The sequence below is a fragment of the Aulostomus chinensis genome, chromosome 22 (assembly GCF_037954235.1).
Source record: "Aulostomus chinensis isolate RoL2024-O1b breed Wild chromosome 22, RoL_Achi_v1.0, whole genome shotgun sequence".
Classification (NCBI taxonomy): domain Eukaryota; kingdom Metazoa; phylum Chordata; class Actinopteri; order Syngnathiformes; family Aulostomidae; genus Aulostomus; species Aulostomus chinensis.
Window position 1 is genome coordinate 7,245,001 of NC_141341.1, and position 13,792 is coordinate 7,258,792.

At 43.3% G+C, this 13,792-nt stretch overlaps 1 protein-coding gene across 4 annotated transcripts in view; it reads left to right on the forward strand.

Moving 5' to 3' along the window:
* The window catches only part of atxn1a (ataxin 1a), a 101,857-nt gene extending 90,850 nt beyond the window's left edge, over positions 1 to 11,007 (forward strand). For 3 of the 4 annotated variants that reach the window (XM_086193271.1, XM_086193272.1, XM_086193273.1), the window contains 2 exons: positions 1 to 1,662; positions 4,850 to 11,007. The exon at positions 1 to 1,662 is cut by the window's left edge and continues 671 nt beyond it. In XM_086193271.1, coding sequence (XP_086049397.1) covers positions 1 to 1,662; positions 4,850 to 5,437 — 2,250 coding nt within the window. In that variant the 3' untranslated portion in view covers positions 5,438 to 11,007. The remainder of the gene's footprint in view (positions 1,663 to 4,849) is intronic. The other variant, XR_015111204.1, reaches the window with a different exon arrangement.
* The last annotated feature ends 2,785 nt before the right edge of the window (positions 11,008 to 13,792 follow it).

The following is a 13,792-nucleotide window of genomic DNA, read 5'->3' on the forward strand; positions in this document are numbered from 1 at the left end:
AGTCAGTCAGATGGACCTCTGTATAAATCCCTCTCCTCCACATCAGATTCCTTGTCCTCCTCCTCCTCCTCTTCCTCTTCATTGAGATTAGTCTCATCTCTTCCTACAGTGTATACTTCCCCTTTGTCACAGTCCACAGTTGGAGGAACAGTTCATTACACACAACTGCCTACCAATCTACAGTTTATAGCCTCACCCTATACGCCATACACAGGCTACATCTCCCCTCAGCTGCTTCCACCACCTCCTCCACCTCCTCCCCTCTCTTCCTCTTCCTCCTGTTTGGCCTCACAGAGACCCTCACACACAGAAACAGCATCTGCTCCTTCACAGGCCTCCAAACATGACCAGCAGCGAGTGTCCACTGGGCATACATCCATGCCTCCACCTCCTACGGACCCAAATCCCCATCATGTTCGAATATCAACCTCCCCACGGACTGTGCCGTCGCCTCATCACCAAGGAGGCACCCATTTTCCACCCCAATCACTGCACCCCCATCATACTCTGGGACATGGTATGTCCCAGGTTGTGGTGCAGTATACGGATGGACCTTCTAGAAAAGAGGAAAGTGTATCCAGACCCAGGGAGCTTCACAATGGAGGACTTGAAAGGGGCCGGTGGTTTGGTGCATCCAGCGAGTCTAGCCTCTCTAAACCAGGGAGCAAATCACGTGACGCCCCATCTTTGTCCTCATCAGCCTATGAGGCCCGCCAGCTGGTCCTGCCATCAGAATACTGTACTCACGATCCCTCAGGACTGAGAACCTCTGTAATGCTAATGCCCAACAGCCATGCGGACCACCATCTGGTCCCACCCAGAGCAAGCCCTGAGAAGCTGACAACAACTGCCCCTGCACACCTTGAGAAAGGTGGCATCATCTTGGGCAAGCCCGTCAATCGCACCTCCTCCTCTTCCAACACCACCTCCTCTTTTACGTTTCCACCCCCATTGAGTGTGGACAGTCTGAAAGCTGCTGTCAGCTCACTATCGCCCCACACAGTTATCCAGACCACCCACAACTCTACAGAGCCACTGTCGATGGGACTCCCCTCCACCAGTATCTACCCACAGCCACCTTTAATCGGTTACATTGCAGGGGCCAGCGGGAGCCAACATACGCCAATCAGCTACCACACCAGCCTACAGCAACACTTACTCATTGCTGGTGCTCAACCGGTTATTATCCCTGTTAGTGGTGGTGGAGTCACCACATTGGACCCTGTAACATCCCATGTGACATCAGCCACCCAAGCTGCACCATTTCCTACCACACTCCCACACACGTACATCGCTGCCCCCACCCCAAAAGGAGAAACTCTGGAAAACCCCAGCAGCTCATATCACCAAGCTGGTTCAGGCGCCGTGGTTCAAGCCCAGCTCCATCTCCCCATTGTTCCAACTCAGTCTGCTCCACCTCCTCCATCCAGTGCGGGGCTTCCTGCTTCACTCCCGCCATATTTTATCAAGGGCTCCATCATCCAGCTGGCCAACGGGGAGCTGAAACGTGTGGAGGACCTGAAGACAGAAGACTTCATCCAAAGCGCAGAGATCAGCAGCGAGCTGAAGATCGACTCATCCACAGTGGAGCGCATCGACGGGAGCCATACTTCACCTAACTTTGCAGTTGTTCAGTTCTCTGTTGGTGAGCACCGTGCACAGGTGAGACCAACGGGGAAAAACGTGTCGAACTGTTCTTAGGATGTACCTCATCATCCTCACCTACCTCCATTCAAACTGTGTCATGTCTGTAGAATTAATGTGAAACTACCACCAGCAGTAGGTTAGGTTCACGTAGCATAGAGACAGCTAGCCTGACTCCACTTAAAGATTGTACTGAATAACATCTCAACAAATGTCTAATTAAGTGAAGTTACATGGAGAACTATTTCTTGGATGGGAAATATAGAGTTACCTGAAGATATTGCAGATTCCTCCTGCAGAAGTTAATCAGCTGCTAATTATAGCTTTATATGTAGCAGGCAGAGTACGCTCACTCTGGCAGTAATATTCCCTTCAATGTGAAGCCAGTCTTATTTAGATATTAATGATGTTTATACAGTGTGTTTATATTCTGTATACAGTCCTCTCAGAAGAAATCCAGAGCCAAACTAAACATCACGTAATTTTCCTCAGAGAATGCGAAAAATGCCTTTCAACAAGGCCTCAAAGAATGAATGCTTTTTTATTCGCCCCCTTGGCAATTTATTATATTTAAGACATAAAATAAATGCAGTATTATACAGCTGGCCTGCAATAAATCTTCCCTTCATTGGGATTTTAATGTTGTATTTTGACTTGAAAAAATATTAGGCAAACCTCTTTTTTACAAACTGTACCACAACACCTCACATAGATTCAATAAAAACAAAGGGGTACTATGATGATGAAGGTGGGATTTACCGCACGCTGAGGTCCAGGTGTACCTAATATATTGGCAAGTGAGACTGTGTCCTCTGCTGGTTGGACTAATGTTGAATGGCAAGTGTTGAGACTATCACAGCGCCGCTCCAATTGAGTTGAATGTGCATGGATGAAAGACGTGTCAAAAACACGTTCTGCTTTCAAGCCTTAGAGAAGTTCAAAGGGTTGAGTGTCACACTCTACTCTATCAAGTTCTTTTCTCTCAAGTGCTCAATCAAGGTTGGAACATGAATGCACTGTTCTCCAGGAAAATACATCATACGCCACTTAAGGTTCTCCCAATAAATTCCCACTCTTCGATACCAGTCATGTTGAGTATAACCTGCAGAGAGGTGTCTGTATTTATTTCTCTGAGTAGATCAAGAGGTCATGGAAAACTCCGTTTTTCTCACAATAGTCTTTCAACATGACATACGATGCCACAATGTATATTTCTGAAGCAGTATTACAGATACTCCCTGTCGTATTAGAGTACAAATTTCCAAATGTGGTATTACTGAGGCAAATGGTAACTTAGCTCATATCTTATCTCAGGTCAGGAAATCCTAAATATTAGTGTCTCCAATGAGCCTGAATAAGTTCCTCCATGTTTATTAGTTGTGTAAATAAGCAGCTATATGGATTAAACATGTCAGCTGAAACTGTGTGGTGGAAAAGGGAAAGATGGTGACTTAAAGAAGTGGATACGTGTGGCTCTATGGAAGGTGCCCAGTGGTGTCTGCACACACACACACACACACACGCACACACACACACGCGCACACACACACACAAAAGGATTTTCTTTCCAGTATTTTGCAGGAATTCCACCTTTAGCTTAAATGGGGTTGAGTTATTTTGGTCGTGCAGCCTTTCTAGATTATTCAAACGTTATCAAACCAAACAGATTAGAATATGATACTAAATTAGTCATATCGGGGGTTGTGACTCTTAAAAGATTAATTTTACAGTCACTTCATGCACAATGCAAGTTAGACTGAATCTAGTAAGGCTAATGTGCGTCATGTGACATACTTGTAGTTCCATGGTTTGCCAATTATTTGCTTCAACACGTTTCCCATCTAATGTTTGAGAATTAAAGATGAAGGGAGGAAGCTTGTGTAATGCTCGTTTCCAATCTATAGTTAACATGGGAACACTGACTGTTCGTCTGGAATGACTTTTTTCCCATCATCAGGTCCTCACCATAATTACCGTGGTTACCAAACAATTAAGACAGGATCCGCAAATTAGAAAGTTACTGTAATGCGGCCTGTATTTTTCTCATTTTGTTCTTTTAGCTTCCTTGAACACTCTTTCTCTCTCTCTCTCTCTCTCTCTCTCTCTCTCTCTCTCTCTCTCTCTCTCACGCACACGCACGCACGTACACGCACACACATATTCACAGTGTCTGTCTTTGATGGTGTGCGTTAAAGCTTGATAATATATTTCATCTGTCCATGCTGAGATTCATCCACCTACACAGCAGATCTCTAAGCATGTCTCCCGCCCCCGGCTGCTCTTTGATACTGTACCCCACAAAAGCTGACCATCTTTCAAAGACTTTCTCTCTCTCTCTCTCTCTCTCTCTCTCTCTCTCTCTCTCTCTCATACTACCTTCGTGGTTTCTTTTCTCTCTTTTTTTTCATTTTTTATTTGTCTGAGATTCAGTAGCAGCTTTGAGTCCACTTTCAGTTAAACGAGAGGTGAAAAAATATGTCATGTGGGAGAGGACATACGACCCTGTGTTTTCTTTGAGAGGGTGTTTGATTCCTCTATGATGTACGGTTCTTGACGCGTTCTCATTCACCTCCTTCTCCTACTATTGAGCAACCCGCTGAACTCACCCTTTCATCTCCATCTTGCTAACGTCCCTCTCATTCTCTCTCCGTCCTCTTGCTCCCTATTTGTTTTCTCCTTCATCCACTCATTCATGATCTGTCCTTAGATCACTTGCATTATTCTTTCTGTTCTCTCATCCATACGAACAATGATACAACCCCAAGTTCAGTGACATCACCAATTATCGAGTTTTAATTCCAACTGACAGTCAAACAATTTTCGGTCTCTTTGGTTCAACATTTTTCAGCCTCTTCATTGATATTTTGAGATTGATTTTGATTTCTTGAGGTAGAATAAGTCGTCCTTTGGTCACCAAGACATGTTCAAATATTGAATATAATCTGTGATAGTGTTTGAATTCAAACTACTGAACATTTAATTGATACAGAGTGCTTCTATTACCTCTTGCGATCTAATCAAATGTGTCACCATGCCAGAACTCGATCTTATGCTAATGTAATATTATAAAACCTTCATTTTGATTATGTATTTTAAAGATTGATGGTTTAACGATGGCATTTCTGCTTTTATTAATATTAAATCATTAACTGTTGTAGTACTGCAATGACCGCCCTGTACTAAAGGCTTCGTCCCTCCTCTCCAGGTGTGTGTGGAGGTCTTGGTGGAGTACCCCTTCTTTGTCTTCGGCCAGGGCTGGTCTTCATGCTGCCCAGACCGGACCACCCAACTCCTGGAACTGCCTTGCACCAAGCTCTCTGTGGGCGATGTCTGTATTTCACTTACCCTCAAGAACCTGAGGAACGGGTCTCTGACGAAGACTCAGCCCCTGGAGCTGGCCAACCCTTCCTCTGTCCCAGCCTCCAGCCACGGGCACCTTAAAGCCCCCAGAGCTGTCTCCGATGTTCCCCAGAGCTGCAGTGGAGGAGCCTCCAGGCACGGCGAGCAGGAGAATGGTATCAGCCAACGGGGGAGTGGTGGAAGTGGCAGTGGAGGGGGTACCAGCATGGAAAATGGGGATCTTACATTTGGAGAAAGAGGGTCCATTTCTAAAGGCGGTGCAGACCCTGGTTCCAGTAAGCCATCAGGAGGCAGAAAGCGGAGGTGGTCAGCACCTGAAGGTCGAAAAGTAGAAAAATCTGAGGAGGAGCCACCCTTGACCCTGCCCAAACCTTCCTTCATTCCTCACGAGGTGAAAGTCAGCATTGAAGGAAGGTCGAATATCGGCAAGTGAAGGCTAGAAGGACTGGGAAACCATTGGGATGTGGAAAAGAAAAAAAAAAAACATAAAAGGATTCTTCTACAAAAAAAGCCCACTTTAATGTTTCATTCGTTTTTGGTTTCTGTTTTTATTTTCTATCTTGAATACTGTACTGTAGAGCTAAATTTACTCTACATGTTATCACCTTACATTACATCATGTAGTTTATAACACTTTTTTTTATAGATGGATTTGATATCACACAAGCAATTTGGTGCCGTTTTTTTTTTTCTCTTTTTTTTTTCATGAGACATGACATTTTGGTGAAGGATTTGCGACGTGTGCTTCATGTTTTGTCGTTGGCTGTGTGGCACACACCAGCAATGCATCATGGTTCTGCTCGGCTGGCTGCGCACGCACGCACGCACGCACACACACACACTCACAAACACACACACACACACATTCTTTACATTTCAAATTCAGATAACTCATGGGGGATTTTACTTCTGATCTGGCTTTTTTTTTTTTTTTTATTAAGTTGCTTAATGATAGTGTGAATTGGACAAAAAGAAAAAAAATTCCCTAAATCTTGAGTACAAATGCGTCAGGAGTTATTCAGGTAGTGCCAGTGTGCCACACGATAGAGAGGGAACAACACTTATTTTGTTCAGGTTTATGACTGTGTCTTTGCTTTCATTTGTAGTGTTTCCTTTCAGTTAGTATTTCTTCTCTTGAAACCCCCTCGTCTTCTATCTCACCAGATAGTTGTTTTTAAATGATTGTCAAAAAAATATTAATCAGGGGTCATTTAGTCCTAGTTTTTTTTTTTTTAAACCTAGGTGGGTCAATATTCATTTGATAACCTAACAAGCGCAAACACACTGGGTTTGGCGAACTTCACTTGTGTTGAGAGGAAAACCGCCTCGTCGTTTTTAATGAATTACTTTATATTTTTTTACCCTGAAGAGGCTGAGTGAGAGGAATCGAGCGAATCTGCATGTCGTTCTGAGAGGGTCAGGATGTTTCAAAGCACTTCACTCACCTGTCACACACACACACCATACAGCCCACATCATTTAATTTTGTTGTTATTTACGCAGTACTGTATGTTTTTAGATATTTTGTGGACAAGGGTGTAAAAAAAAAAAAGTAGCAACAGCACTTTGGAAAAGGTGGAGTTTTTTTGGAGAAGTGAAGGGGTGTTTGAGGGAGCGGATGTGCCATGGGATCATAGAAGAAAGGGATGAATGTGACAGGTGTGATAGACGGATAGAGAAAAAAACTTTAGAGGAATAAGAGATCCATATATGACGGTTTGTAGAATGTGTACAGCCATGCAGGGACGAGTATTGAAGTGTGTTTTTGATCCCAGTCATGTTGTGTACTAGACTGAGAGCAATCAAGCCAGAGAATTGATTGAGGGGTGTCATTAATTTCTTGTGTGTGTGTGTGTGTGTGTGTGTGTGTGTGTGTGTGTGTGTGTGTGTGTTTGTGCTAGAGTGTGCATGATGCTGGTTTATGTCTATACACAAACACACACACTCACAAACACACACACACGAATATACAGTTCAACCCATCCCTCTAATTCTGCGATATACTTGCTAATAAGCATCCTACATGAATGGAGACGTCCCTCAACACCAGTGGACTGACATTGAATTTATGCAGTGCAATGTGGTGTGTATGTGAGTGTGTATGAGTGTATGTATACTGTGTATAGGAAAAAGGATACACTCATTAGACATATAGACAATGCTAAATGTCCAGTGTTTCTACTTGGAGTCTTTACTTAAGAGAATCTTGCAATTTGCACATCAGGAGGAGGGAGAACGGTGGAGACATGACTTTGAACGGCCCTGTTCCGAAACGAGCCCTAGACCGCACCACACACTGGAGGAGACCAGGGTTTTTGTTCCTCAACAGGCACTCGTCATACTAGAAATTATATATCAAGACATGCAAATTATACCTAGTTTTACTAACACAAACATAGCTGTAAACCAGAATTTTTATAATGTGCCTGCCTACTGAATTTAATTAAAGATTTTGTAGTGTGTTTCAAGGAGAACACCGTCTGTTTTTGTTTTTGTTTTGTTTTTTTGGACCACTTTTCCCTACTGTTCAAACTGGGGTGTCCAGAGTGTCGGGGCTAAGGTTCAGTTTAGAACGCGGTCTGTGCTTTCAGCCAGCTGACGACCTGGTAGAGGTTTCTCAACAGAGGTGCTCGCTGGGTAGGCGACTGAGTCGGTGGCTGAACGTCCTCACCGGCTCTGTGTTATGGCAGACTTTCTGGTGTCAACTAGCTGGTTATTTCAAAAACATTTTTCCCGTGTAATTAAAATGCGTTGATATATTTCATACAAAAAAAACCCCATAATTGACAGGTTTTATAACCAGCATGACATCAGCGATGAGTGTAAAATTCCATAGGTTGTTTGTTTGATTGTTGTTTTCACAGTGAATTGATGCATCGTTTAGTCGTTTAAAGAAAATATCTGAAGAATGTTCATCATAATTTCCTGGAACCCTACGTGACTTCATTCAGATTGCTTCTTTTGTACATCTGATCGTTCATTTTACATCATTAATGACAAATAAGCGACAAATCATTTGATTTAAGAGTCTGAAATGGGTCAACTGTTTCATTTTTTGCATTTTGACGATCAAAGTGGTTCTAATTGTCTTTCAGTCCATTAATTGTCGCAGCTCTTGTTGGTTGTAGCGAATGTTTCTGGTATAGCGGTGTGACGGAGGTGCCAGACAGCTTCCTACCAGCGCTTCTGTTGAGCTCTCTACTCTGTATGGCTGAGATCATTTTTCTTTTTCTCAATTGGCCTCTTGTTTACGAAGTAGATCAGTCGTACTTTCATCCCACTTGTGCTAAGTCGACAGGCTTGAACTGTATGGGGAAACACTGTTTAAGGTAGTGGGGGTTTACCAAGGTGATGGCAGGATGGATGTGTGCTCAGATGGATGAAGAATGGATGATGAAATGGTGAGTGAAGACCCCGAACGAGATTTGAAAATGCTTTATTTTTATAATAAAACAGGGTTCCTCAACACCACCACAGTAGTGCAGTTTCATTTCTTATGTTTCCTATTGAAACATCACAATCATCAGTACAAATAATATGTATGTGTGTGTGTTTTGCAATCTACGTGTGTATTATAAATGTGTGTACATGTTTTGTTTTTGGTTGTTGTTGTTGTTTTTTTAACCCCCCACCCTCCTGACCGTCACCAAATAAATAAAAAAGCAGGACCTCAGCATCAACTCAAACCTGTCACTCAAACCGTCAAAACTTTCAGTCAGGTTCAGAACAAATAAATCAAATATGGAGCCAAAGCTGGAAAAAAGCTATTGTTGCTTTGGTTACTTCAGAAAGCAATATTCAATACGACAAAATTCATGCACTTTACTTCATGTTTAAGTGGAGCGCAAACACACGCACACACAAATACACACACACACACACACACACGCAGAATCATTCCACCTAAGTTTTCGGCAATAAACATTTAATCTTATGTCATAGCAAACAGAACAAACAGATTTGTACATAACGTCTATTTTCTGCCCACTTTTCTGAGAAGACAATTTATCTGAACTCTATTCCCATTAAAGAAGGCCTAAATTGACAGCAGCTGCAGGAGCTGTTGCTGGTATTTCAGGGAACCGTCTCATATATGCAGTAAGTAAACAAAACCCCCAAACCTCTTCTGTCATTGAAGCAGCTGTTGTGAATGCTGCAGGTGTTTGGATGTGATGCACCTGAAGTGATCAGCAGATGTTCCGACTTGTTGCCACGTCTCCCGTAGTGACCTCGTTAAACTTTGTTTCAGGTACCCAATCATAGCCAGCCAGCCTCACAAGCCCCCCCCCCCCCCCCCCCAACCTGCAGGCAAAGCAATCTTCAAACCCGAAACAACCGTTAGCTACCTTTCCGTGTGGTCAGGCCTGGAAACAGCAGGTCCGGCCAGGCCACCTGTATATCTTTTTGATATTTGGTCCTTTTCAGCTTGGTCATTGTAGTTTTACTCCTGTCGTACGCGTGTTTGCTATCGGGCTATGAAACAAAGCAATCTGAAATGTAGACACTTTCCGAATGCAAGAGAGGGAACGACGCATCATAGCTGGAACTTTTTATTTCTTTCTTTTTTTTTAAGATAATCCCGATTTTGATCTTTTTACCCTTTCAAATGTACCAATGTGCAATATTTTTACTTTTCCCCTTTTCACTGTGCCAAGTGTATGTAGCATAGTCCCACTCCAGTGTCTCATCCTTGTTAGTGTGTCGTCTATGGATGCCTGTGTCACATCTGTAAGAGTGTGTGTGAAGAGAACCAATAGAAAGATCGCCCGTATTTCTTTTACCCTTTTTTTTGTGTCCTTGCGGCCTTCCTAAATTTGTAAGAGACTATCACGTCTCTGTGGTCTGCACCATGTGTGTAGTATGTTTGCTTATGTGTACCCGGTGAGTTAACAGTTTGTGTGTGTGTGTGTGTGTGTGTGTGTGAGAGAGAGAGTGAAAGGGAGTATTTTCTCCTCAAATTGTCTGTGAGATCACGGTTCACGGTGAGACCCACAGATGAAAGAAACCTCATTGCAAATGGGGACCACTTTTTTTGTAAAAAAAAAAATTGAAAAAAAAGACAGAAAAAAGAAAGAAAAAAACAACCAACCAACAGAGATGCACATGGAAGTCGAGGTTTAAAGACTTGATAATGTTTCAGCACTTTCTAATCCTAGGACGGGCTTGGTCTAACCCCTCTGTCTCAGACCAGTTCTTTCCCTAGGGGGTAACATTCATTCAAAAAAAGACAGAGAGAATGAAAAAAAAAAAGGGGGTGAATATTGATGGAAAAGTGACATAGTTCAGTTTAAGTTTTTGCACATCACCTTGCCGTAACCTTGTGTTTATCTGTCTGTGCTCCATCTCGCTTGGCGCCCGGCGCGTTCTTGGGTCCAACGGGCCGAGGTGTTAGGTGGTTCCTTGGTTCTTTTCTACTAGGAAAACCTTTTCTCATGGAATGCATCCCTTCTTTTGTTGTGTTTGGGTTTGTTTGCAAACTTTTCCGCCCCACATTAACCGAGCTGTGCCTTTTTTTTTCTTTCTGTCTTGTTTTGTTGGGTTTTGTTTTGTTTTTTTCGTTCCCCCTCATTGTTAGTTCAGATCGGGCAGATTTAGTTGGTCAGCACAGCTTGGTTTAGTGGTGCGGTATGAAAATGTTGCAGGCAAACCTTTGCTTTGTTTGCATTATCTCTGGTGCAGGAGCTTTTTTCTGTTTTTGGTCTCATTGTAGCACTCAATATAATGTCAGGGGACTTAAAACTATGTAGAGAATGTGTCATTGTTGAGTTTTTATGACAAGCTTCCTCACATTAGAGGAACACTGCTAATGTTGTCTTTTTTTTTTTTTTAAATTGGCTTCTTGCACAACTTGACAAATAAAATGAATGTTGGTGTGTGAGCTTTGACTTTTTTGATCAGAAAAAAAGGCATGTGTGCTCTTTGTTTCCTGATGTTTGTATTTTCATTTTACAAAAAAAAAAGATACTTTTTTTTTTTCCTTTTTCTTTTTTTGGCACTTTGTTGTGTTTTAAAAGTGAACAGAATTCGATCAGGATTCCTTTTTTTTGTTTGTTTCTTTGTTTCTTTTTTTCTTTTATGACGTCTTGTCAATGTCCATAGCGCTGGATAACCAACTCAGGCAGAAAGAAAAAAAAAAAAATTGTAGAGGCCCACTTAAAAGTTTAGTTTCACCCCAATCAATTTACGATGTGGGCTGTTTGATATGGGTTATAAGATATGTAAATTTATTACATATAATTTGATATGATTAACAAATGTCATTATTGATAATTAACTATTATTATTATTATTATTATTATATTGTGTGTATTATGCTGGAGATGGCTGGGAGAATTCTTCAGTGTACTCAATGTCTTCGCTTTGCCACTCTGCAAGGCGACAAACACTTCAGCGGGGGACAGGCTTGACTGTCTTTGACCTCTGACCCTGCCCACTGCCACGGAGGGCGTGGATCTGTCAGCTGATTGCTCCCCCTGTTCTGAACACTCAGCTCCCGAGGCTAGCAACCAGTCCCGGTTCATGCTTCTCTGCTAACCTGTGACACCAAGTACTGAACTGAAACTTTCTGGCCCATAAGAAGGTGGCAGAGAACCGGACATAGACCTGTATGGACAGTCTGGCCTGCAGTGGGGGGGCGGGGGCCGCAACAGCTCCCAGCAACTTGTTTGTACTATATTGTACTCACCAAGTCCCTGTGTCTCACCACCCCTTTCCTCTATAGCAACGGAGTAACCCTGTTGGTGTATGTATTTGACATCTGTACAAATGCACCTCTTTGAAAAAGAAAATGAAATCTTGACATATCTGGATTAGATGGGCAGCTTGTGTTTTTATTTCCACACTGACAGATGTTCCCTACAAGCCAGTTTCAAATGAATGTCCGCCTACACCTTGTTTTTACTTCTTAAAATAACACTGTGTTTCACACATTGCCGACACATCCATCCATCCATCCAGGGTCAGGGGGGTTGGAGCCTATCCCAGCAGCCTTCAGGTGAGAGGCGCGGGGGTGGGGGGGGGGGGACTGGAGCCTATCCCAGCAGCCTTCAGGTGAGAGGCGGGGGTGGGGGGGAACTGGAGCCTATCCCAGCAGCCTTCAGGTGAGAGGCGGGGGTGGGGGGGGAACTGGAGCCTATCCCAGCAGCCTTCAGGTGAGAGGCGGGGGGGGACGGGACTGGAGCTTATCCCAGCAGCCTTCAGGTGAGAGGCGGGGGGGGGGGGGGACTGGAGCCTATCCCAGCAGCCTTCAGGTGAGAGGCGGGTTCACCCTGGACAGGTCACCAGTCCATCACAGGGCCAACACATAGAGACAGACAACCATTCACACTCACAGTCACACCTACAGTCAATTTAGAGTATCAATCAGCCTCGTCCCCTCTTGATGTCTTTGGACTGTGGGAGGAAGCTGGAGTACCAGAGAGAACCCACACAGGAACAGGGAGAACATGGAGACTCCACACAGAAAGACCCCATCACCATCTTGCTGTGAGGCCACAGTGCTGACCACTGCACCACCGTGCCGCCCCGCATTGTAGAGATTTTCCTCTTTGGGCAGACTCAGAAGTGGACAGCAGCTCCCTTTAGTATCCAATACTCTGCACAACATCCCTAAAGTTTGCAAAAGCTGAGATCTGTGTGTTCCAATAGACACTAAGGTAGTTCAAAGGGGCAGAACTGTAGTATGATGAAAACAGATGTCAATTAGAATAAATAATCTACACACACTGCTAGTGGTTGGGTGTTAAGCCCTGACCTAATTGCTAATGGCAGTGCTAATGTGGCGTTTACCAGCTTCTGGAACAATCCATTCAGTAGTTCAAGGAGCAAAATGATGGACAGGCCACATCTTACTCTGCAAAAAAGCCTCAAACTTTAAAGGTTGAGAAATTATTTCCACATTATGTGAATGAAGATGAAGCAAATCTGATTTTTACTTAACCTTTGGTCGTCAAAACCAACTGAGGACCCTCAGGTTACATATAAAATAGTCCATATTCATGTTTTTTTACAGTTCATTCTTTTGTTGGAAAGATAGAAAGTAGCACACGATGGATGTGTGACAGAGGGATGAGGTGCTGAACTGTAACCTGCAATATTAAAATTTCTATTTCCGTAGCAACATACACAATCAACCATGTATCACTAAATCACGTTGGAGTTAGTTTGAAGTTATTGCTGTGGACACTGACAGCCTAATTATCACATAAAAGGTCACATATCACATCTGTAGGTTGTTAAGAGCTCAAAAAAAGAGCCCAGAATGTAGAGGAGGTTTCATTTTCAGCTCTGTTTGGCTCTGCCGTAGACAGAGAAGTGCATCTTTTCCTTTTCTCCCGGTTTCATGTGTGTGGTTTTTTCCACCTCTTCTTCCAAGGCTGACATGGTATCGCCACTGCAAAATATGTTGGAGAGTTCAAGGTGAGTCAGCCTGAGTACCACACCCAGAACTGTTAGTGTTTCCTCCCCCCGGTGAAAAAACACACCACAGCTTGCCACAAACACACTGTGAACATCTCCTGCGTGACAAAACAGAGCTGGTACTTCAGCCTCTTTGTTCTTAATGTGATCCAGTTGTGAATTGTTGTTTGCAGTGGAAATAATTTGGACCGCGTTACTTCACATAAATCTTTCAGTTGAAGGAATCCCAGTAATAAAGCAGAATTATTACTTTTCTGACAGTGTCGACAAAAACTGAAACATTAGAGGCTCGATGAATGCAGCATGAACGGCCGAGCTAAAAGGTTGCGTTACATCCCGGCAAGTTCCTTCAAATCATCCACTCTCCGTG